We start from the raw sequence: 26,251 nt of genomic DNA on the forward strand, positions 1-26,251 counted from the left end.
AATTCATAGAAAATGATGTCACTGTCTAAAGAATAATAGGACTAATCCAGGATTGTTTTTTCCCATCAGAGAATCTTCCTCAAACCCTAGAGCATAATGGAGATGGTTGTTTCTAATACTTGATTCATTCATTCAAAGATAAGTCATTGAAAAAAATCATTGAGAGCATACTTGTGTGCCTGGCAGAAAGAAGTAAAGACCAGTAAAATAGAATGTTTAATTTTAAGGAGCTTACAGCAAATAAAACAGATAGTAACAGTATAGTATAATATGTACTACAGAGGCAGTATAATATGTACTGCCAGGAAAGGCAGTATAGCCACGTGGTTAAGGGCACTCCCTAGGTTCCAACCTTGGCTTCACTACTTACCAGCTGTTTGAGCAAGTTACTTAACACACAGTTGGCTTTCCTATCTGTAAAGTGAAATGTAAGGGAATAGTACCTGATAGGGTTAATATGAAAATTCAAGTGAATTAATATGTGAAAAATGCTTAGAACAGTGTTTAGTATGAATTAAGTGCTCAATAAATGTCATCTGTTACTATAACTGAAGGTACACTTGACCTTGTGTGTACTGTTGGAGTGTGGAGGTAGCTAGGTAAAGACAAATAAAGACAGGAAGGAACTATTGATGTAAGTCTTGAAGATATATTTCCTCAGCAAATATCTACTGGATATTTACTGTGGACCATGCACTACATAAATAAGTGTAAAGCAGTAGAAGTTGGAAAATATAGAAGAAAAACTTCCTAGGCTATGGACAGAGCAAGCTCAAAGTGATAAAAATGTGAGAGGTCAGGGCAAATTCTTGCAAGTGAATATAGCTCAATGAAGCAGAGACTAGTGTGAAACTTGAAGAGGGGCAAGAGATTATAAGAGAAAGAAGAGTGGGTGAAGATGTCAGATTGTAGACAACATTGAATATCATACTATGGCATTTGAACTTTGTTCCATAGACACAAGATGGCAAAGGTTTTACGCAGGTTAATGATAGGATCAGATCTATGTTCTTAAAACATTACTCTGGTGATAATATTAATCTGAGCCAAGTCAATTTTCTTTAGGAAGTAAGACCTCCTGCAAAACTCCTTATCAGAGATTGGTAGGACTGTTCTCTATGCAAAACAAAACTAATGAAGTTTGAAATAAAAGCACTTACAAATTAAGAAGTGAAAAATGAATTTTCCATATATGCACTATAAATAATACTTTCACTTGGAGCATGAAATATTTATTGCAAAAAATACCTGATAATACATGGGACTCTCTGAATGAAATAACCACTCTAGCTTGGCCCTTCTGTATCAATCTCACTTTTCTGTATCTATTTGTGTGTGTGTGTGTGTCTCATTCATTCATTTAACCAACAAACATTTATTGTGCCAGGCACTGCTTTGGGCACTTGGGATGCAACAATAAACAACAACAAAAATAAAATAAAAAAAGATTCCTACCCTCTGGAATACAGAGATGGTTAATAAACATTCACATGTAAATTAGAGTTCTGGCCAAAATAGAGGTGTAGGTAGGAATTTCCTTTGCTTTCTCACACAACCAAAAGGAAAAGAACCAATCTAAAATCAATAAACAACCAGAAGCGCCAGAAAATCAAACTGCATGGAACTCCAACCAAGGAATTAAAGAAAAGAACAACCAGATCATGTGGACTGGGCGGGCAGGTAGGCAAAACTGAGCCTCAGAGCTGACTGTGGACTATGGCAGGGGGTGCCTCGGTGGTAGAAACCCCAAGTCTCACACTGAGAGAGCTGGGTGGAAAGTGGGCCAGAGTCTAGCCCCTCCCCCACAGGCAGTGCTGGCAGGGCAGCAAGGAGACTTGCCCTGCCCTGGTGAATACCTAAGGCTTAGCCCCCTTACAACTTAACAGGTACACCGAGACAAAGAAATATGACCCAAATGAAAGAACAGAGCAAAACTTCAGAAAGAGAACTAAGCAATGAGGAGATGGCCAACCTATTTGATGGAGAATTTAAAGCTCTGGTAATCAAAATGCTCACAGAACTGATTGAGCTTGGTTGAAAATGAAAAAACAAATGAAAGATACCCAAAATGAAATGAAGAAAAATATTCAGGGAACCAACAGTGACAGGAAGGAAACCGGGACTCAAAGCAACGATTTGGAACAAGAGGAAAAAATAAACATCCAACCAGAACAGAATGAAGAAACAAGAATTTAAAAAAGTAAAGAGAGTCTTACAAACCTCTGGGACAACCTGAAACATTCCAATATCTGAATTATAGGGGTGCCAGAAGGAGAAGAACAACAGGAAGAATTGAAAATTTATTTGAACAAATAATGAAGGAAAACTTCCCCAATCGGGCAAAAGAAACAAACTTCGAGGAAGCCCAGAGAGTCTCAAAGAAGTTGGATCCAAAGAGGAACATACCAAGGCACATCATCATTAAGCTGCCAAAGAGTAAAGTAGAGAATCTTAAAAGCTGCAAGAGAAAAGGAGAGAGTTACCAACAAAAGAGTTCCCATATCAGCTGATTTCTCAACAGAAACCTCGCAGGCAAGAAGGGGCTGGAAAGAAGTATTCCAAGTCATGAAAGGCAAGGACCTACATCCAAGATTGCTCCATCCAGCAAAGGTTTCATTTAGAATGGAAGGGCAGATAAAGTGCTTCCCAGATAAGGTCAAGTTAAAGGAGTTCATCATCACCAAGCCCTTATTAAATGAAATGTTAAAGGGACTTATCTAAGAAAAAGAAGATTAAAAATATGAACAATAAAATGACAACAAACTCACAGTTATCAACAAATGAACCTAAATGAAAAGAAAAACAATGAAAACAAAAACTAAGCAAACAACTAGAACAGGAACAGAATCAGAGAAATGGACATCACATGGAGGATTTCAGCAGGGAGAGGGAAGGGAGGACTAGGTGGGGAAAGGTACAGGGACGAAGAAGCACAATTAGTAGGCATAAAATAGATGGAGAGAGATAAGATTGGTACAGGAAAGAGAGGACTCAAACAACTTATATGTACAACCCATGGATATGAATAAAGGAGGGATGCTGGAGGGTTGGGGGGTGCAGGGTGGAGGGGGGATAAAAGGGGATAAATTGGGAAAACTGTAATAGCATAATTGATAAAAATACTTTAAAAACAATTACATAGAATATTAAAAGGCCATGGTATTATCAATATAAAAGTCAAGGAGAGTAAAGTGGTATTGTTCATTCAAGATAGGAATCATAAGAGGATGACTTCAAAAAAGAATGAAAAAAAACTACAAAACCCTCTGCAGTGTAAAATTCATGATGAACTCTGTGGGGAAGTGCAAAGTCCTGTCACTGCACATGGGTCTAAAGAAACAAAAAGAGGGTTACCCTGATAAACTATATATATATATAATTTCTATATCAGCATGATTTATACAATTATATATAATATTCATGCAGGATTTATGAAGACTGTGTACATCTATTTTAAACAATGTGATGTGGACAAGGCTTAAAATGGACTAGACATATTCTGCCCATTACCTCCACAATAAACAATTCTGGGGTTTACTGGTAGTGGTAGTGGTAGTGTGTGGGTGTGTGTTTTGGACAAATCTCCTGCTTGGAACAGAGCCTGCCAGAGCCCTATTCTTCTACTACCTGTCCTGATAACAGCCAAACCCAGAAGGAACCTCGATTTCTTTTTTTCATACCATGAAAACAAACAAATCTCCTTCAACAACTTACTACCATAGAGTGGTGTCCTTCACCATTAATCTGCCCTTTATGTAGGCCTGACTTCAAAGGAAGAATGCCACCTACCGAATCATCCGCGCCAGTCAGCCAGTCCTGCAAAATGCAGCAACACTTAACCCAGTCGGCTCCAAATCCCCTCCCTGTGATTATTCTTTGGCCTTAAAAATTTTTGCCACTATTTGGGCCGACAGGAAGTTTTGCTCTCGTTGCAGTAGCTGATAAACACTTCCACATATTGTAGCCTGTTCAATAGCTAAGCCAAATTTCAGTCCTCTCTCTGCCTGCATTTTCCTTCAGTGCGCTTTCACGTTTGGAATGCCCCTGCCTTTGCCGCGTACAGACACCGGAAATCGCTGGTGTAAATTGTGCAGGGACGGGTGACCAGCGGCTGCAAGAAGCCTAGGAGGGTGACCCGGGGCCAGTTTAACGTTGGGGATTGCACAAGAGATCAGGCGATGCTATGGGCTTCCAAACGTGTACAGCCGCGGCATTCTGCAATCTGCAACTCCATTCTGAGGCCTCCAGGGTGGGGTTGGGGGCGAGGGTGGGGGAACCCCTCTGCAGTCCGCTGGAAGCGAGACAGGAATCCCTGCAAATCCTCCGTTCAGGCTGAAGTCACCACAGCTGCGCTGATGCACGCGCTGCAGAGGCGCCATCCCCCGCAGGCGCAGCGCGGGAAGGGTTGGGGTCCGTGCGTGTAGGCTGAGCGATGGGAGAGGCGCGTGTCCGTGCAGTAAAGGCCCCGGTTCGTGACACCGAACCATGAGCTGCTTTGTGCTGGACCCACTCGGAGTGGCGGCCTGAGAAGGTCAGTCGGTCGTTTTCGCCCTAACACAGATACAGAAAAATGCCTGTCCGCTGCCTCGCAGGCCGAACCACAGAGGGGAGTTCCCAGCTGGAGGAAGGCGTCCGGGGGCGGTCCCAGAGCGGGGCGCCCTGCGCGGAGGGGCGGGCCCCAGGCGAGGCGGGGCCGGCTCAGCGGGCGCCGGCCAGCGGGCACTGCTGCAGTCGCCTCCAGCCCGCGGGGTCTAGTGCAGGCGGCAGTACATGGCCCCGACGGGAGGCGCGCCGTCCGCACCCGGAGCCTAGCTGCCTGCCTGAGCGCGGCGGCTGCCTCGGCCCCGCGCGTCCTCGCCCCTCCGGCCGCGATCCTGCGGCTATGACCGCGTAGCCTCCTCCTGGGCTGGGATTTGCTTCAAAGTCTTCTACATGGAAGCGATGTCCCCCCAGCAGGAGACTCTAGGGGGGCAGCCGGGGCGCTCCTCCTCCCTGACAGGAATGTCTCGGATCGCTGGAGGCCCCGGCACCAAAAAGGTGAGGACGCTGAGAGGGGCCCCGCGCCTGCCGCTGCTCCGCCGCCACCGCTGCAGCAGCAGCCCTGCTCACCGCGCGCGCCCTCGGCGCAGACCATCGGGGCGCGGGGGCAGGACGCGGTGGGGATTTAACGCTCGAGGCTCGCGGCCCCGCCGCATTAGTTCTAGAACGTTCCCGCCGTACTCGTCCTCCCAGCGGCACCGCCGTCTGCCAAATCACCCCTGTACCCTTAGCGTCTAGAGTCGTAATCACTCTCGGAGCGGACCAGCAGCCCCCCTCATCTCCATCCGCCGCGGGGTCTGCAGGCAGCCCAGCCCCCAGGCGGGCGTGGGGCCCCGATTGGGGCATCTCCTTTCCCCGGCCCCTCGGGGGGCTCACCGTCACTCGACGGGGTCAGCCCCGAGGTCAGGAGAGCTGGAGGCGTCCGGAGGGACGCGACCACCAGCAATGAAGAAGGTAGGCGGCGGAGCTGCTGGCCCAGGGGCTCAGGCCCCTCACCTGAATGCGGCAACCGCAGGATTTGGGTTGAGTGGGAAGGGGTTGGGGGTTCTTTCGCCCAGCGCCGGGCTCACGGAGAGATTCTGGGTTTCCGAGATGGTGGTCAGACTTCTAGGTAAGTTAGGGTTGCTAACGGTCGACACTGTAGGACCTTGGAGGTTTGGTTCGACCTAGAAGCGGGCTGGGTGGGGCTGGTGGGCTGCAGAACAGGGTCGAATGGGCAGAGGCCGGGGCCTTCTCCCTGCTTTTGTGCCCTAGCCCTCCGGACTTCGTGGGGCTGCAGAGGGGTCTGGGTGTAGCTGTGGGTGTGGGGGCGGCGCTCACGTTCCCTGTCTGTCAAAGCTGAGGTGAGGGAGGCGGGCAGCAGCAACTTGTGGCGTTCAGTTAGGATAAACGCGGCCGCGGTGCGGCGTGCTGATTCCGATCGGGTCAGGTTTCTTTGGAACGGTTTCCTTAGCAAGTGCACGTGGCCGCGGGCGCCGGCCTCTGCTGTTCTCTCTGAGGAATTGATTTGGGTGTTTCTAGCCCTTGGGTATTTCTGCTCTTGCTCCTCCCCTCCCCGCAAGACTTTCAGATATTTGGACGCTTTTATTCTGTCCTGGTATTTCCCTTCCAATTTTTGTGGAAGCAAATTGAATTAGAGGGATCATCCAAGTCCCTTTTAAAGAACTATCTTAATGCATTGCATTTATATAATTAGAGCCGTAAGGGGTTGCGCAGGCTCCCAGATTGTCCTGATCTTACTGCCTTTCACGACTCTTCCCACCAGCATCCTAGGTTGGCTAGAGGTCGATTGAACAGAGGTGAGATCTGTGCGCTGAGTATAGGAGTGTGCGTGAGCTCCCAAGGATCTTGACCGTGTCGCAGAGCCATCTAGGAATGAACTTGACGTATTAGCTGTAGTGTCTGCTCAGCCTTTGATGTATTAGACTGCGGTTTGTCCTTGTCGCTTTTCCCCTTCAGAGATACAGGGTTTGTGCATGTGTGCATGTGTGAATTTACTAGGCTAACACTACTTTTGGGGAAGATAAATGAATGTTCAGAAGTCAGCATGGGTTTTAAAACAATTTTTATCCTTGTAAGGAATTGGAGGAAATCAGAGATTTATATTCCTGAACAGTTCTCTTCCTTTTTAACTAAGGATAATTAAGCTTAAGCATGCCGGCAAAAGGAGAAAGCATTAGAGTGGCTTGATCATTTATAAGGTAGCACTTGCAATAAATGAAAGGCTGCTTTGGATCTTTAGCCATTGTCCTTAAGATGCTATCCATTATAAACTATAATGGGTTACTATATTGCCGATCTAGTCTTTTCCTTTTCTTTAAAGGGAAGAGATTTTGCCAATCTGGTCTCTCTATGGCTTTTTACTTCCTTTGTGATGGGGGGAGGCGGAAGAACTGTTTTATTTTGCTTGTAATATGTTTTCCCGGAAAAGTGCATCTCTGCTTATTTTAAACATTAATAGGTGCATCTGTTTGATTTCAGACGGCCATATTCGCAATAGAAAGTAAAAATAAAATATTTCCAAAGTGCAGCTCATAGAATCATTGTCATTTATACTCTTATGAACCAGTCTTCACATATCCCAAAAGCTCACCAGATTGATCTTTATTTGTGTTTCATCTCACTTTTTTGATGTTTGGTTGTCTTGGTGAGTCATGAGACATTTCTAAAAATAAAGTCTACTTATGTGGTTGTAATGTGAAATACTAAGGCTTGGGTCTGTGTTTAAATTGCCAGGTACAATCAACATTTTAAAAAATGAAATAGAAAATATTAGTACATTAGTAAGGGTAAAGGCTGTTTTTTATAACTTCTTTTCCTATTTCATATAGGTATGTGTATTTTGGTTAGTTATGTAACATGTGTTTCTTACTGAATGATCAGAAATTTTAGTGGTAGGTTCACTGGCAAAACCATTGTATGGAATAAGTTCACTTGGTTTTTAGTTCTAGCTCTGTTACTATCTCAATGGTCTTGAGAAAATCACTTAACTTGTTTCCATTTACTCATTTTAAAAATAGGAATCAAAGAAATAATACTGGAGAAAAAGTATGTAGATGACAATTATATCTTGTATTCTGTGAAAATAAGGTGGTTTTTAAGTAATAGGAGTAAAAGAAAAGTAGCATCTTTCAAATTAGTCATCCTGAGAGTCTGTTAAGCCAGTGGTACTGTCATTGCCTAGCATGTAGATCATATTCCCCAAAACTTCTGTCACTGAGGCAGTTTTATACAGTGTAGTAGAATTTAGAGTCTAATGACCTAGGTTCAAGTCTCCATTGTGTCGGTACTAGCTTTCTGGCCTAGATAAGTCACTTAAACATTTTAGTTGTGTATTTGTAAAGTGGAAATAACAATAATACCTAACTGCTCAAGGTTGTTGGGAAAATTAAATGTGATGACGAGTGAATACTGACATATAATAAATCCTCAATAATTGTTAACTCTTATTGTTTATAATTTCCCATATATCTGTAATTCATACTACTGTATTCCAGTTGTTCAAGCCAAAAATCAAGGATTCACTTTCAACTCTTCTCGTTTCCTTACTCTACAACAACCATAAGAAAGTCCAAATATTACTTGAAAACATATTTTGAATTTATCCACTTCATCTCCACTGCTGCCACTATGGTCCAAACCAAGCCACCATCTTTCACTTTTACCTTTGCAAAAACTCTGTAACTTGCCTTAACACCATTTTGCTCTTACCTGACCCAGTCACCATTTAGCAGCATCAGAATGCTGCTAAAACTGTAAATTGATCATGTTGCTTACTTGCTTAACAACCTGTAGTGGCTTTTCATCATATTTAGAATAAAATTCAGACTCTTCTTAGGCCTCTCTGTTTCTCCATCCTCATCTGAACCTTTGCCACCTTGTTGTATTCTCCAGCCACGTGGACCTTCTTTATCAAACATCAGGTTATCGATGCATTTCTAGTCTGAGTCCTTGGTTTTGCTGTTCCCTCTGGTCTGCTACAGGTATTTGCAGTATTGATTCTTTTATACTATTCAGACATTAGGTTGTCCCAGAGGCCTGTCCTAACTACCTAAGTGGAAGTTGCCCCTTAATTATCTCTATGCTTTCTGTTTTATTTTCATCTTAGCATTCATCCTCGCCTGATATTTTCTTATTTATTTCCTCGTTATGTTACCTGAATTCCTCACTGTGAGAATAGGGACCTTGTCTGTATTGTTCAAGGCTGTTTCCCCAGTTCCTAGGACAGTGTTGTACCTTAGGTACAGCAAAGATACTGGTCTTTGTATTCAGAGTTTATGATTTAGAGCAGACAGCAAATCTTCTTAAAGGGACAGATAAGTTAGATTTATAAACCATAAGGTATGTGTTGCAACTACTCACTCTGCCATTGTAGCACTAAAACAGCCAGAGATAACATGTAAATGAATTGTCATAGCTGTCTTCCAATAAAACTTTATTTAGAGAGCTGGTGGTGGGTCCCTGGTGTATAGGGACCAGTTCTGACCTCTGGCCAGAACATCACTGTTGCCTAGAACTTCCTGTGATGATAGAATTGTCTTTTATCTACAATGTCTAATTTAATAGCTACTAACTGCATGTGACTAATGAGCACTTGAAATGTGGCCGGGTCAACTGAGGGACTAAAAATGTTTAATACCTTCACTGAGGTATAATTGACATACAATAAATTGTACAATTTTAAAATATATAAATCAATAAGTTTTGACATAAGTATACACCTGTGAAACCATTACTACAGTCAAGAGACTGAAAATATTTGTCACCCCTACATTTCCTCATGTCCATTTCCAATCTCTTTGTTCCTTCTCTGTTCCTAGACAACTATAGATTAATTTTCACTTTCAAGAGTTTCATTTAAATGGAATAATTCTGTATATTCTTTTTCACATTTTTTAATTCAGTATAATTACTTTGCAATTCATACCTTTTTTTACACATTTCAGTAATTCTGTTTATTGCTGATCAGTATTTGATCATGTGGATAAACCACAGTTTGTTGATCCATTCACCTATTAATGGGTATTTGGTTAGTTCCAGGTTTTGGCAATACCAATAAAGCCTCTGTAAACATTCATGTACAAGGCTTTGCATGGACTCAGGCTTTCATTTCTTTCAGGTAAATATTTAGGTGTTTAATGGCTGGGTCATATTTTAGGTGTGTGTTCAATGTAAGAAACTGTCAAATTATTTTTCTAAGTGGTTTTAATTTCTACCAGCAATGTATAAAAGTCCAGTTACTCCACATCTTCACCAACACTTATTATCTATTTTTTTTCATTATAACCATCCGAGAGAGTATAAAGTAGTGTCTCGTTGTGGTTTTGATTTACATTTCCCTAATGACTAATTATGCTGAACATCTTATCACATGCTTACTTGTCATCCATATGTTATCTTTAGTGAAGTGGCTACTCAAATATTTTGCCCAGTTTTAGGTTGTTCATTTTCTTATTACTGAGTTTTGAGAATTATTTATATATTCTGGATTCAAAGTGTTTTATCACATAGGCACTTTGCAAATGCCTTCTCCCATGCTGTGGCTTGTCATTTAATTCTCTTAACAGGGTCTTTCAAAGAACAGAGTTCTTAATTTTGATGAAATTAGATTGGTGATTTTTTAAATATAATTTTACTTCACTGTAATTTATTTGAATTTAAATTTAAATAGCGACATGTGTTTGGTGAGTACTGTATTTGACAGCACAGGTTGAGAGGAAGAGGCAAAAACAATTTTAAAAGCCATAAATGGTAATAACTTTTATTAAAGAAACAAAATGACACTGATAGAGACAAACATGGATATGAAACTAGACCACTCTGGCATTAGGGTGTTCAGGGGGGGCCTCTTGTGATATTTAACTCTTTTATAAGTGATGAAGAACATGCTATAAAAAGATTCTAAGAACCTGGAAGCAATTGTTCAAAGGTTCTGAGGTAGAAAAGAGCATTATGTGTTTGAGGAGCTCGTTTGTGGATGATATATAAGATGTCATTCTCTTTATTTTAGTCACATTTAACCTCAAGCAGAATTATCTGCTTGGTTAATTCACCTTTATTCACCAGTCAGATGATTTGACTATTTCCAAAAATCAAAGATTTATCATCACTGAGGCTCTTCAAAAGAATACATAAGAGATTTGTGCATTATTTTTTAAATAATAGCATATAATAGCAGCATATAGATAACTCATTCTGGATAGAATTACGAATAATGTATCCTTGAGGATATACACATTTGAACAGAAAACTTTTTATGAAATGAAGAGGAAACATATATTACAATAATTTCAACTAGGGTATATTTCCTACTTGACCACCCTGACCCTTTGGTTTCACATACTAATTGAAAACTCTTTAAATAAGGTGGGTAATGGGATAGGGGAGAAAGGCACAGAAAATAAGTCACAGCAAAGGATTTTAAAATAGCTCCAACATTTTAAAATGTGGCAGCTGCTGTTGTGTACACTTCATTCTGCCTCTTGTTTACACTCTCTGGGTCCAAATCTGCTTATAGCCGCTCACTCTAGAACACCCCTGAAAGCTGACTTTTGCCATGTGTGTGTCTTGTGCTGGGGTTTGAATGAAATATCTTGGTGAATAAGATTTAGTTTTATTCCTTAATACTAAGAAAAATATTATGCTTATGGTAAAGATAGCATCCTACCGAGTCCTTTCTGATGTTATTCACAAAGTAAATTGCGTGAAATCAGGCACAGGAGATTGTTTTTGCTGAGAGGAGTCTAGAATTATCAAAAGATTGATTAGAAATGGCCTCTGTTATCACTGGTATGACCTCTGAACTACTGATGGTACTATGTTTCTTTGTCTGTAAAATGGGGGTAATAATACGTATCCTGTGTATCTCACATGGCTTTTTTTATGGGTCAAAAGAAGAAAGTATATGAAAACACTTTAAAAAAAGTGCAGGAGCCGTTTAGTATCTTTTACCAGGTGAAAGCAGATGTAAAGCAAAAGAACATTTTATTTCTTTGAATTTAATACAAGAATATTTACTTGCAAATGAGTGCATGCTACCTGTCTTATGCAGCTCAGGATGCCATAACAGTATATCATAAACTGGGGTGCCTTAAAGCAACAGACGTTTATTCCTCACAGTTCTGGAGGCTATGAATTCCCATGGTCTTGATGTCAGCTAATTCAGTTCCTGGGAAGAGCCCCTCTTCTTGGCTTGCAGTTATCTTTTTGCTCTATGTGTGTGGGGGATAGGGAAAGGGAGCAAGGGAGCAAGAGGGAGAGAGGAGGAGAGGGAAAGAGAAGGAGAAGGTGAAGGGGAGGGGAAGAAGGATGGAGATGGAGCTAGATATCTCTGGCTTCTTCTCATAAGGGCACTGATCTCATCATGGGGCCACCACTCTCATGACCTCATCTAAACCTAATCACTTCCCAAGATCCCCCACCTGCAAATATCATTATATTGACAGTTAGAAAACGAATTATATGAACTGAGGGGGGTCACAAACATTTAGTCCATAGTATTATCCTTCAAAGCAGTCACCCTTGAAGGTTATAAATATCAAATATAAGGTAGCACCTTGAGCAAAAAGATGAGTTTGCTGTTTCTAACTTATAGGATAGTAAAGGAAGTTTTAAAAACCTCTTTAAATGAATGCCTAATTATATGTGTTACATATAAATTTTATATGAGGCAGATATTATTATCTTACTCTTACAGAAGAAGGGACCAAACCCCACCAAGACTACATGTAGTAAGCAGCAGAACTGGAATTTGAACCCAGGTCTTCCAACTCTATTTTTATTTCCAACTAGACTATAGATGTATTTGTTATTATTTGTAACATAAGATAAAGGAGAGAATGGATTCGAATTGTATATAACCAGCTGAGAAAAGCACACACATACGTCTTCTGAGGAGTAATTTTATTCTTTGGGGAACAGAATCTCTCCCCTCTCCATTGAATGTCATGTTCATTGTTGCCAATAAGTAAATGTATTCTTCATGGTTCTCTAGAAAAACAGACCAATACAAGTCTTGTGATTTGCCATCTCCAAGCTGGAGACCCAGGAAAGCCATGTAATTCACAACTCTTGCCTCTTTCCTGAGGTCAAGAAAAGATGAAATGAGACATCCCAGCTCAGCGGTGAAGGGGGTGAAGGGAGAGGAGAATTCCTCCCTCCTCCACTTTTTGTTCTAAAAAGACCCTTAAGGGATTGAGTGATACCTACTCGTTTTGGGGGGAACATTCTGCTTTACTGAGTCCAGGGATTCAAATACTAATCTCACTCGAAGTACCTTCACAGATATACCTGGAAATAGTTTTTAATCTGGGTACTTCATGGCCCTTCAAGTTGGCACATAAAATTAATCATTCCAGTTGTTATTGACTAACAGTGACAATGACACAGTCATTGGGCTAATTACTTTGGAAAGCTGTGAGCTTTATGCCTTGTTATCTGTCATTTTTCTTTGTATTATGTAAAGCCCATTTCAAGAGCTCTTCAGTCTGGTTTGCTTTCCATGCTGATATCTCAGTCTTGCTTTCTGTTGGAAAGCTTGGCATATTCTCTAAATTCAAAACTAGATTTCAAAGTTATGTATGGGTGCACTGAATCCGATGCCTCAGATGATTCCATCATGGGAAATCATATGTGGGAAACCCAGTTGAAAATTTCTCCATTCATTAAATGTTTCATGTCCTGAATCTTGAATACAGGAAAAACTGTTGCTTGAACAGGTATTTTTGTTTAAGATGTGAACACAATACTGCATTTTAACATAGCAAAATAAAAATTAATTTTTGCGACTCTATTGTATGTTCTATAAAATGAAACTTAAGGATAATCTGTTATTTTCACACATCTATATAAAAAGTAATTGTTAATTTTGAATATGGAGCATTCCAATTTAAAATAGAAAGTTGTAACTATAGACCGAAAATTCACAAGTCACAGATACCTACAGAGGGCAGTTACTGCTTTTGGTTGAAGTGAAGGTTGTTATGAAGCAGTTTACCACTCCTGTGATTTCACCATTCTCCTAGGTTATGATTTGATAAAAGGTTTGCAGGGCAAAAGGTGGAACGTGTTCAGTAGACTGGAAGAAGTGAGACAACTGATAATATGCAGAAAATGAAAGCTCCAACTTGAATAATTTAAGTGTCTGATTCTTTCACAGTTCTCCTCCAGCTATCCCAAATTTAGTGGCTGTTCTTATTAAAGCCATCCTCTACTTTATAAACCACATAAAATTCAACAAAAAAAATGTAATAATAAAGCTTACCTTCCTAGAAGGTATCGTATCTGAAAATATACTAGATTTCAATTTAAAATGCCACTATAACATATTATACACTATATACCTATATGTACATACAATCATATTCACAGTGCTTTGAGGAAATATAAAGGGTCCAGCACAAATAACTCCCCTTTTTATTACAAAAATTTTTATTACAAAATCTTAAGCATGTAATTCTATAACATAACAATATCACACTCAAGCACACCGTATAACATTTTAGGTGAAATGTTCAAATTAAGACTATAAATTAGTATACCCATATTATTACCCTACCAACCACACTCAAGTAGTCATTGCTTCTGCTGGACCCTGTATGTACATTTTATTGTGATTTGATAAGAGTTTCATGACTCAAATCTTCATATCTCCAGAGCATTTGGCAGAAACCTCTGTTGTGGGCCGTGTGTCCCCTGCAAACTCCTATATTGAAGCTCCAATCCTCAGTATGAGAGTATTTGGAGGTAGGGGCATTTGGGAGATAATTAGATTAGAAGAGGTCATGAGAACCAAAGCTCCATGATGGTTTTAGTACCATTATAAGACACCAAGAGCTTGCCCCTGCTCTGTCCCTCATTTGAGGATAGAGCAAGAAGACAGCTGTCTGTAAATCAGGAAAAGGGCCCTCACAACACCCAGTCTGTGAGCACCTTGACCTTGGATTTCTCAGCCTCCAGAATTTTGAGAAATGTCTGTTGTTTAAACCATCCAGTATGCGTTATTTTGTTTTAGTACCCTAAGCTGACTGACTACCTCTAAATAAACTTCTGTTGAGCAAAAAGTTTGCTCTCTGGTTCTTTCTGTTGCTATCTCCAGTGTTCTAGATCACAGGGACTCTCCAGATTCTGATGTGTGCAGAAAGCCCGCAGGGTGAATGCTCAGTGTGATAATGGCAACTGCAGCAGATTTCTGAAGCAACCTAGGATGGAGGTAATGTTTAGTTTTACTTATGGAAGACTTCGCCACAGTGTGGGAGGCCAGAAAGGGAGCAGAGACAACAGTCAGCCACCAGTAATGGGGCTTATGGGCAACACTGCCCAGTTTATTTTATAATTTTGTTTCAGTCTTATTTTCTTTATCTAGGACGAGTTTAGATTAGAAACATCCAATCCACAGCAGAAATAGCCCGATCAGCACTATATGTCAGTGCTGTGCTGAGCAGCTTTGACCTAATTTTGATAGACAGCTGTCACATGGCACAACTGAAAGGTAAAACCTATTTTTGGATGTCTGGTCACTGGTGTGGGGACTCTGAAAATGGAATGTGCCCACATTGGCTCATATTTCAAAGATCTAAAAAACCCAACTGCTCTGTAGCCTTTCTCTTTCCCTGATTACCTGGGTCCTAATTTATACGTAGGAGAGGTGTCTGTATTTTCTCTTACACCCCTACATTCAGCCTCTTGAATCTCAGCTTGACAGTAGCCATTACCGGGTTACACTCTATCTGAATCTGGATAGACATAGGCCTATTTTTTAAAATTCTTATTTGATACATTGTTTTACCATTATAGTTTTTGGACTTGACCACAGTACTCTGTCACTCTGCATGAGGAAAGTGAGAAGTTGCTGTAAGGCAGAGTTTCCCAGCCATTGCAAATGTATCTGATACATTCAGCCGCTTAGCCTTTAGACAGGTAGATAGGTACTGAGACAACCAGAGCTTTTTTGTTGTTGTTTATTATAGTCTGTGCCATGGATGTACAAACAACATCACTTTATATGGGGAATGATGTGAAAATGTAGGGAAACCCTGCCTGGAAGGGATCATGAGGGGAGGAGCATTGGCCTTGCCTACTCCAGGGTGCTCCAGGGAATTGTGATGGGATGTTGAAACCAGTGGCTTTGTGGAAGAAGAAAATCCGGTGAACTTGAAGGTCCATGGTGATATTCCAGAAGACTACATGGGTGGGGTGGAAGCAGAGAAACGAAGAATAATATTTAAGGGGGGTTCTACTGTCCGCATCTTTATTTACAGACAGTACTTATGTACTCTAAAGCATTGCTCTTTGTGTTACACTCTCATGGTGCTTTTCATGTCAGAAGACTTTCATGTATATCTTAATTCAGTTCTTTGTGGTAGGTTGGATGGTTATGTCATTTTACAGGGAGGACTCTGAGAACTTAAGTGATAGAATCAGGGTCCAGAATTTAGTCCCATGCCCACTTTTCTACATTATATTGATTCTCATATTTATTATTTCATAGTGGTTGTATCGCAGGAAGAGGAAGGACAGCCAAAAGTAAAAATGTTTCTTGCTTAGCCTCAGAAAATAACTTTTATCCCTTTACAGTAATCTATGTTGTGATGACATTTGTTTTAACCAAATGTTCAGAGTGATTCTGGATGGGATGATTATGAGTAAACAGAAGATCTTACTCATCAGAGGCCAAACTGACAATAGTGAGAAGCTTCAGCTCACTCGGTGGTCAGAACATCTTTGTGATAATAGAGCCTTAGAAGCAAGGTGCAAGGTTAAGAATAATTTTCTTGTTCCTTTGTGGAGCCAGTATGCTTGAGCTGTATCTCCACAAATAAATGCTACAGTCATGTAGGAAGACCAGAAATGGTACAGACTAGCCACAGAAGGATTAATAGTCAAATTTGAATAAGCTAAGTTACAAATGTGATTAAGTATTTTTTGGCTTTGAAACTTTATAGAGTATTTATAGGCTTTCATCAAAGGCTTTATTTTAATTGTATGCTAACTTTAAATGTTTGAAAGTGACTTCATTACATTTGACTTAAATTCAACTGCAGTGCTTGAATATTTCTTGAAAAAGTGACTGGAAAAAACAAAAGTATGAAAAATTGCAGTGCACTTGACTTAAATCTTTTATTCTGTTCTTTTCTTTTGATAGGCTTTTTCCCCTTTAATCTAAACTAAGAATAACCAGATTCAGAGTGATTTAGTGATATGAAAAACAATACTGTATCTGTTGATTGACATGAAGTTAAATTTCCAATGAGAGATTTCACCCAGGATTTTATATAAATAATGTTATCTGAATTATTGAAAACAGAAGAAAAAAACTTTTTTCTGCAGTGACCTGTTTACAACCACATTTTCCTGCATAGACACTCTATGTTACCAACTTAAACTCTCAGACACAATCAGTGTTCATTCATTGACTGGACACAGGGATTGAGAATTTACTGGGTGGAGACACTGAGTAGGGCACTGGAGGAATGGGGGAGAAGGGCAAATCACAACAGCCAGCCAGCTATAGTCCTCAGATCTCTGAGGAATTAAAATGGGCAGCCACTCAAACATTTAGTACAAAAACATGTTGGACCAAAAGCACATAAATAAGTTCCATCCTTACATATTATACTTCAGATGATTGTTATACAAATAAAGGAAATTATAGCTTCTGGTTATGAACCAGTTTGCTGGGATGGAGCCCAATGGTTTAGGAATTTGGTAGTTAGCATATTTTAGCACTTTTATTGAGCTATAACTCACCATACAGTTCATCCACTGAAAGTATACAATTCAGTGGTTTTTAGTACATTCATAGAATTGTGCATCTATCACCATAGTCAGTTTTAGAAAATACCCCAAAAGAATCACCATGCCCCTTAGCTATCACATCCCAATTCCTTCATCTCCCCAAATCCCAGGCAAACACTAATGTAAGTTTCAGTGGATTTGTTTATTCTGGATATTTCATATAAATGGGATCATATAATATGTGGTCCTTTAGGATTGACTTGTTTTAATTAGCATAATGTTTTCAAGAGTCACTCATGTTGTTGCACACATACTTATATTGCCAAGTAATATTCCATTTTATATATATACCACATTTTGTTTATTCGTTTATCAGTCAGCGTACATTGGAGTTGTCTCCAATTTTTTACTATTATGAATGACGCTGATATGAACATTCATGTTTTATTATGGACATGTTTCTATTTCTCTTGTATGTGCCTAAAGAGGAATTGCAGGATCATCTTAGTAACTGTGATTAGCCATTCGTCAAACTTCTCAACTGTTTTCGAAGTGACAACATGATTTTACATTTCCCACCAGCAGGCCAAGTTTAGATTAGAGACACGTTGGAGGATGTGGAGTGCACTCTGTTCACATCCTGGTCACCAGTTGTTATTTAGCCATCTTTTCTATTACAGTCATCCTGATGAGAATAAAGTGGTATTTCATGGTTTTGATTTGCATTTCCCTGATGGCTAATAATGTTGAACATCTTTTCGTGTGCTTATTGGCTATTGAATATCTTCTTTGGAGAACTGTCTTTTCAGATCCTTTGCCCATTTTAAAATTGGCTTGTCTTTATTGAATTGTAACAATTCTTTATATTTTTTAGATACAAATCTCTAATGCATGGCAGAAATTTTCTCCAATTTTGTGGGTCTTCTTTTCACTTCTTAATAGTGTCCTTTGAAGCACAGAAGTTTTTCATATTGACAATCATGTCTAATTTATGTTGTTTTTTCTTCTGCGTGTGTTTTTGGGATCATGTCTAAGAAACCATTACCTAATCTAAAATCACAAACATTTCTGCCTGTGTTTTCTTCTAAAAATTTTATAGTGTCTGCTCTTACTTTTAAATTGTTGAACCATTTTGAGTTAAGTTTCATATGTGGTGTGAGGTAGGAGTCCAGCTTCATTCTTTTGCATATGGGTAGCCAATTGCTCTTGCACCATCTATTGGCAAGTAATTAAATGTATCATCAGACTAATGCTTACTGTGTCTCTCTAAGTGGTAAAAATCAACACCGTGTCAAAGATGTAGTTTGCAGTGTGCAAGAATGACTCTTACCATCCTGTTAAGAGTCATGTTTACATTTCCTTAATGATGGCATTCCAGCAGAGTACCCAAAGTTTTGTGTATTTGCTTGTTTGTTTGTTTTTTTTCTGTGTGTGTATTTGAGGACAGTGGTATAGATGTGGAGGATGGGTGGATTTTAAAGTTGACATAAAACCTTTACTTATTGGGTGTATAGTTTGTGCCAGACATTCTACTGCGCTGCGGGAATGAAAAGTAGGCCTGGTATAGTGTATAGAATTCCAGTAGATGATTGTGGGAGGGTGGGCGGTAGTTTGGAAGGAAAACAATAGCCCCTGCTCTCTGGAACCATGCAGAAAAATAAGTAGCTGTAACTGAAGCATGATATGTAGAGCAAGCCAGGAACACAAGAAATTGAAAATATAGTTAACCCCACTGATTAAAAGAGTGTTGAAGTGGAAAGCACCTTGCAGATTAGCTGATAATGTTGCTAGAGTTTTGTGTTATTGAAATACAAAAAAACAATTAATTATAGACAGTTGTTTCTTAGCTTCAGTTATGACCTCGATTCATTTATCTTTTGGAAGAATAGGTTTTTTGCTTTCAACACAGAAGAGACAGCTTAGGCAATCAAAGATCTAACTTCTCTCTAGTATTCATGGTCTACTTTACTAATAAATGCCTGCTAGTAAAAAAAAAACAGCAGTTTTAAAATTTTAATTACTATTTATTTCCTTTTACAACTTTTTCCAAGTTCCTTCTCATCCTTCCTGTTTAGGAGTGGAGGAATAAATAAAGGCTATTTATGTTTGTTTGTTTTTTAGCTCTTATAAAACTCTTGTTTAGTTTTTTGAGCTGCATAAGACTAGGTAAATGGTATGATATCAAGAACATTGTTCTCAAAAGATTAATGCAATTGAATTTTTACCTAATGTATAGTTTATCAGTTTAGAAAATAATATTACCTTTTAAAATATTCAGTTTCAGAATGGCATGCAATATTTTTGAGGTCATTAAGAACTTGGCCATTCTGAACACTGTGGATTTTGATTTTTGAGCTCACAAAGAAAACATACACTTTTAAATCGTCTTTCTGTGTCCTGTGAGGCAAAGAATCATAGTTTTCACTGTCATTGAACAACTATATTATTTTTTGGTGCTAATGTAACATAGTCTCAACCTATCCTGATAAGTTTGTACTATTATACATTTGTGAGATAATCAGTGGCCTCATTCTATTTCCATGTATTGCATTTCACACAGTTATTATAAACAGAACGTCCAAGTCTTTATTTCCTGAGAACAGATTCTTTGATGTGTGAAATTTTTTAAAAACCACTACTGGCCCTTTGTTTCATAATGCTTAGGAGCAAAAGAAAGAGATCTGGCCCTGGCTGGTATGGCTCAGTTGGTTGTAGTGTTTGCCATACATTGAAAGGTTTTGGGTTTGAAATCCCAGCCAGGGCACATATCTGAGTTTGGGGTTCAGTCCTCAGTCGGGGTGTGTACAGCAGGCACCCGAGGGCAACTAATTGATGTTCTCTCATGTCAATGTCTGTCTGTCTGTCTCTCCTTCCATCCCCATCCCCTTTCTCTCACTCTAAAAGCAATGAAAAAATGTTTTTGGGTGAGGACAAAAAAGATCTGTGTATTTAGAATGAATTAATACATAAATTTATTTATTAAGCCCTCATATTGGCAACTCTTAAGACTTACTACTTACGAGAGAAGTAAGTCTTCTGAATTCTAAATGTGTGATGTAGGTATTGTTTATTTTCTTACAAATCCAGGGTGAGTTTTTGGTGGACACTTATTATGAGAATATCAGAAATAGAAGGTACCTGTGAAACTATATGTAGTTGAAATTTTCTTTTTCCAAATAAGGAAATGGAGGCCTAGAAAAGTACCTGGATTGCCTTGAGTTGCATATCTCATTAGTGGTAAAGTAAGTTTCATTACTAACAGTAGGATCTCAAAAATAATATTCTGCCTGTAGTTTTAGTGCATTCTCCTGAATACAGGTTTGCTAGATGAGGTAGAAACACTCCATTTGACTCCTCATATATCAGACAATGTTATAACCAAGAAAACACAGCCTGATTACTACATGTTAAATGATCCTCTATATTAGAGCTCTATGAAAAAGCACTTTATTTTATTTTTTAAATTTATTTAATTATATTTCAAGTACAGTTTTCTGTCTATTACTCCCATCCCACCCCCCGTGCTCCTCCCCTCCCTCCCATTTCCACCCTTCTCAGTTGTTGTCCATGTATCGTTTATCTCTGTTCCTCTAAATCCCTCCCCTATTTCCCCTGAAATTCCCTCCCCTCTCCCCTCTGGTCACTGTCAGCCTGTTCTCTATTTCAGTGTCTTTGGTTATATTTTGCTGGCTTGTTTGTTTTGTTGTTTAGCTTCCTGTTAAAGGTGAGATCATATGGTATTTGTCCTTCAACACCTGGCTTATTTCACTCAGCATAATGCTTTCCAGTTCCATCCATGCTGCTGCAAAAGGTAGGAGCTCCTTCTTCCTTTCTGCTGCATAGAATTCCATTGTGTAAATGTACCATAGCTTTTTGATCCATTCATTTACTGACGGGCACCTAGGTTGCTTCCAACTCTTGGCTATTGTAAATTGTGCTGCTATGAACATTGGGGTGCATATGTTCTTTGAGATTGATGTTTTAGGGTTCTTAGAATACAATCCTAGCAGTGGAATTGCTGGGTCAAAAGGCAAGTTCAATTTTAGTTTTCTGAGAAAATTCCATACTGTTTTCCATAATGGTTGTACCAGTCTGCAATGCCAACAGTGGACCAGAGTCCCCTTTTCCCCACACCCTCTCCAACATTTGTTGTTTATTGCTTTGTTTATGATAGCCATTCTCACCGGTGTAAAGTGGTATCTCATTGTGGTTTTAATTTTGATAGCAAGCGATATTGAGCATCTCTTCATGTGTCTCTGGATCCTCTGTATGTCCTCCTTGGAGAAGTGTCTGTTCAAGTCCTTTCCCCATTTTTTAATTGGATTAGTCGTCTTCTTAGAGTGAAGTCATGTGAGTTCTTTGTATATTTTGGAGATTAAACCTTTATCTGAGGTATCATTGGCAAATATGTTTTCCCATACAGTTGGTTGTCTTTTTATTTTAATGCTGTTTTCTTTAGCCTTGCAGAAGCTTTTTATTTTGATGACATCCCATTTGTTTGTTTTCTTTATACTCCTTGCTCTAGGGGACACATCAGTAAAAATGTTGCTGCGTGAAATATTGAGATTTTCCTGCCAACGTTCTCCTCTAGGACTTTAATGGTTTCACGGCTTAAATTCAAGTCTTTTATCCACCTTGAATTTATTTTGGTGTATGGTGTAAGTTGGTGCTCGAGTTTCATTTTTTTGCATGTAGCTGTCCAGTTCTCCCAACACTATTTGTTGAAGAGACGATCTTTACCCCATTTTATGTTACTGCCTCCTTTGTTGAATATTAATCGACTATAGAAAAACCATTTTAAAAGCATCTGTGCAGAAGAAGGTATGTCACCCTTCTCTGATTATCCATTCTCATGTTTAACAGCCATCACTCTCTGCTTTCTTTATATCAGCGGTTTTATATTTGAGTTTTAGGAATCACTAAGGAATCCATATTATGTGGGTTTCTGAACCCCCTGAAATTACGTGCATAATTTAGTTCATAGCTTTTATAAATTTCTCAAAGAACCCCTACCCAAGATCAACTTGGATTCTTAGTCTACAGTTTAGCAGTTTCTTTTTGCCTTATCTTCCTTGAAAGATACTTCCTATCCTCTATATTATAATTCTACATTAATTTGGAGATTATTAATGTTTCCAAGTAAAGAATTTCAGATCAGTTTAACTTTTCTTAGAGGCTCCTTTTTTCCTCCACATTTTAAATCATTTTTATGGCTATCTTTTGGACCCTTTCCGAATTCGTATAAACCTAAAAGCCAAGGGCCTCAGAATTAGAACTTATATATTACTGAAGATCTAGTTTAGGAGCTTGGATCTGCTGACAGTGGGTGTTTTCATAGGGTTAGGGGCAGTAGAAATAAGACTGAGGAGATAGGTCCATAAATGCACCCCCTTCAAGGAAAGCTGTCAGATCCTCACAGTCAAAAGAGTTGGAAGGTAGAGGGCCCAGGTTAAGCTTAAAGGTTTGGGCATATTATTTCAAAGTTCAAAGCATAGTAAGCAGATCCTGAATACAGGTGTTGGGATAGTGAGCAGGAAGCAAGCCCACATGTGAAGGTGACCCAGAATCCAGCAGAAAATCTACGTATGAACAAACTGCCACCTTTCTTAGTGAAAATCGATGCAGTCTTCCATTATTGAGACTCTTCACTTGGAGAGGGTGTTGTCTTCCAGATTTCCCTTTACCTGTAATGTTTGAAGTCCCACTAGCCTCCAAATGGTAGATTCCTGAGACTTAGGATTCCAAGAGGTGTGACCAATGGAAACAGTGGGGTGAGGTTTACAAGCTATAATATGTGAAGTAGGTTATCAAAATTACTGGGGTGGGGAGGGATTATAGAACTCTGATGAAACTATGGATGGGCTTTCTCTCCAAATACTCATCCGTATTATACAAATAATTTTATACAATCTAACCTGCCCTGAAACTGATTCATAGTTAATAACTGGTTGAGAAATGTGGTATTCTGTATTTCTTATCTGCTTGTTTCCTGTCCTTTATTAATGTTTTATATAATAGTTTCATTTGCTATCTGAGCTATGCTGGGGAGGCTTGGGCATGCAATGTCTATGTGTGAGCCAAAAGATTAACAGGGGAAGCAGCAACACTGAGGCCATGGCACTGGTGACGCCAGTACTTCGGAAGAGATCCTTGTGGGGCATGAGGAATTTGGGGGATGAGGACTGTGCCAAAGAAGTCTACCATCCCCTTCTCACTGGGTAATTCTACCTCTCTTCCTAAGTAGCCATGACTTTATGAATCACGTAATGCAATACTGATACTGAACTGGTTAGTTGCACATGGTTCTTAATGGAGTGTAGCATCCAGCTCCTAAGCATGGATCGCCTAGACCCTCAGGCAGTGGGTGAGACCTCTGGCCAAGGTAGGGTGGGAGGGTAGAGCAGGAAGAATGACTTTGGTAAGACATCCTGAACTTTACTCATGGCTTTTTGTGACTGTTGTTATTTTTACTCATCCATGCTCACTGGCAGGCCCTCTTACTCTATCAAGATTTGTTAAATATATAATTGAATTTAGAGAGTAATTATATGGATAATTCAAGCTAAACAAAACCTCATTTACTACAAATTTAAGGTCCTCAAAGACAGAGTACCTGAACTATCTAGTTAATTCTGTATTTGTAGAACACCTAGAAAATGGGGGGAAAGCCCTTTTTAAAATTTTTAAAGATTTTATTTATTTACTTTTAGAGAGAGGTGAAGGGAGGGAGAAAGAGAGGGAGAGAAACACTGATGTGCAAGAGAAACATCGATCAGTTGCCTCTCTCATATCCCCAACTGGGTACCTGGCACACAACCCAAGCGTGTGTCCTGACTGGGGATTGAACCAGTGACCTTTTGGTTTGCAGAACGATGCCCATCCCACTGAACTACACCAGTCAGGGAAAATGTCTTTGTTGTTTTTGTTTTTGTTTACATTATAGTAAAAAATATTTTTGAAGAAGGTATTTCCAAATGTGTAAATATTGAAAGGGTCTGTTAAATAAGTAAGAATCTAGTCTCTGTCTTTTGGTTTTACTCTTTTTCTTGTTCTTCCCTTTACCTGATCTCTTCAAATTCTGTCTATTCTTGAAAACCAGTTTGGGGCCTCCCCTTCCAGTAACACAGATGGTAGAACCTACTTTAGTGACATTTTGGAGTATAAATGAGATAATCCAGCTCTGCCTTTAGCATATGGCCCAGCACATAAGAAGCAATAGGTATGTTAGCTGCAAAGGATGGTAATGGTTATGATAATGCTTTCTCCAAATACTGTGGTCAGCATTTGACCTTTTTCTCATACCATAAAAATATTTACTTTCTATACTTTTTGATACTAGCTTCCTAGTTTAGATGTTATTATGTTATCTTCATAATAAGATTACAAACTTCTTCATACGCAGTATAAAACTTGCTGAATTTGGTTGAACATTGACAGTCACTTTCTTTACAAGGCTTGTGGTCTTATTTTGATTCTTTTCCTCAACAGAAAATGAAAACACTAGCAGAAAGGAGGAGGAGCGCTCCATCTCTTATCCTGGATAAAGCCCTACAAAAACGGCCTAGTACCAAGTAAGTGAAAAGCTTTGTATTGCACATTTTGTGTGTGCTACATCTTTTTTATGTGTGGGGTTGTTTACTTATTTGCTTTTTTAGCAGCACCTGAATTCTTTGTTTAGTGATAGCAAATATGACTTCTGTTCTGAGGTTATGAATAAGGCCCATTCTTTCTGTGAATCATAAAGCATTTTAGAGTTGGCACATCTGATTGTTTTAAAATTTACTCTAAAGTGGATCCCACATCACATAGTACACAAAAATGCAAGTTCCACACACTGTTAAAGTTTATTTATAAAATAATTAAAAATTGGGATATTAAAATATGAGTTATTTCAACCACCATACATTTTGGTTATACACAAGCCTTTGCCTAGTTCCCTATCACAAAGTGATGCCTGTGCATGGTTATAAGACAAATTTTCTGCCAATTGTAGATATGAAGAAAGAGTAAGATTATTAAAAATGGGTGGAACTGGAGAGCATTATGCTAAGTGAAATAAGCCAGGTGGTGAAGGATAAATACCATGTGATCTCACCTGGAAGTAGGAACCTAATCAACAAAACAAGCAAGCAAGCAAAGTATAACCAGAGGCATTGAAATTAAGAACAAACTGACAATAACCAGAGGGGAGGTGGGAGGGAATTTCAGGGGGAAAGGAGAAAGGGTTTTCAGGAACAAGTATAAAGGACACATGGACAAAACCAAGGCGGGGTGGAAGCAGGTGAGGGAGGTGGGGGTGGCCTGGGTGGGGGGGTAGTGGAAGGGGGTAAATGCAGAGGACTGTACTTGAACAATAGAATAATAAAAAATAAAAAAGGGGTATTGGTTTCTTTTAGCCATTATTGGATTAATTAATTAGTCAATTCATTGGTGAAAATTGAAGTGGAAAAACAAGCTAATATCTATTAAATGGTCATGTTACCTAATGAGGCTGAATACTATTTCAGTGGACATTTTAAGAATATCACAATGTGAAGAAATTGAATGGATATTCAATCATTAACTTATTCATTAATTTTAAAATGGCATTATAATTCAGAAGATATATGTTCAAAGGAATCCTGTAGTGATCTTCTGCTAATCTGTGAATCCTTTTATGTAAATAGAAATCCTTATTTACCTTTATTTTAAAGTGAGGGTATATCTGATATTTCTATGAATTATGTGCTATTTTAACACATAAAATCTATATGGAAGCATGGCATTTTTTCAGTGCCCCCAAATAAATTATATAGCTAAATCCCAGTCAGTGAAACTTTCAAAATACTCAGTACTCAGCAGGTTCTGAGACTTAGGCAGCCTCCCACCTTCCCCCAAAAGATGCATGCTATAGCCATTGGGTGATCAGAAAATGTGAATTACTTTTAATAGAAGCCTAATAAAAATTTAATTAGGAAGATATTCTTCTCCCAAATAA

General features: G+C 39.2%; 1 protein-coding gene across 1 annotated transcript in view; it reads left to right on the forward strand.

Moving 5' to 3' along the window:
• Nucleotides 1-4,744: 4,744 nt before the first annotated feature.
• ARHGAP20 (Rho GTPase activating protein 20) overlaps nt 4,745-26,251 on the forward strand; it is a 128,821-nt gene continuing 107,314 nt past the window's right edge. The window contains exons 1-2 of the mRNA XM_037047684.1: nt 4,745-5,037; nt 24,763-24,845. Coding sequence (XP_036903579.1) covers nt 4,933-5,037; nt 24,763-24,845 — 188 coding nt within the window. The 5' untranslated portion in view covers nt 4,745-4,932. The remainder of the gene's footprint in view (nt 5,038-24,762; nt 24,846-26,251) is intronic.

The sequence above is a fragment of the Sturnira hondurensis genome, unplaced genomic scaffold (assembly GCF_014824575.4).
Source record: "Sturnira hondurensis isolate 20B ecotype Veracruz unplaced genomic scaffold, ASM1482457v3 Scaffold0006213, whole genome shotgun sequence".
Taxonomy (NCBI): Eukaryota; Metazoa; Chordata; class Mammalia; order Chiroptera; family Phyllostomidae; genus Sturnira; species Sturnira hondurensis.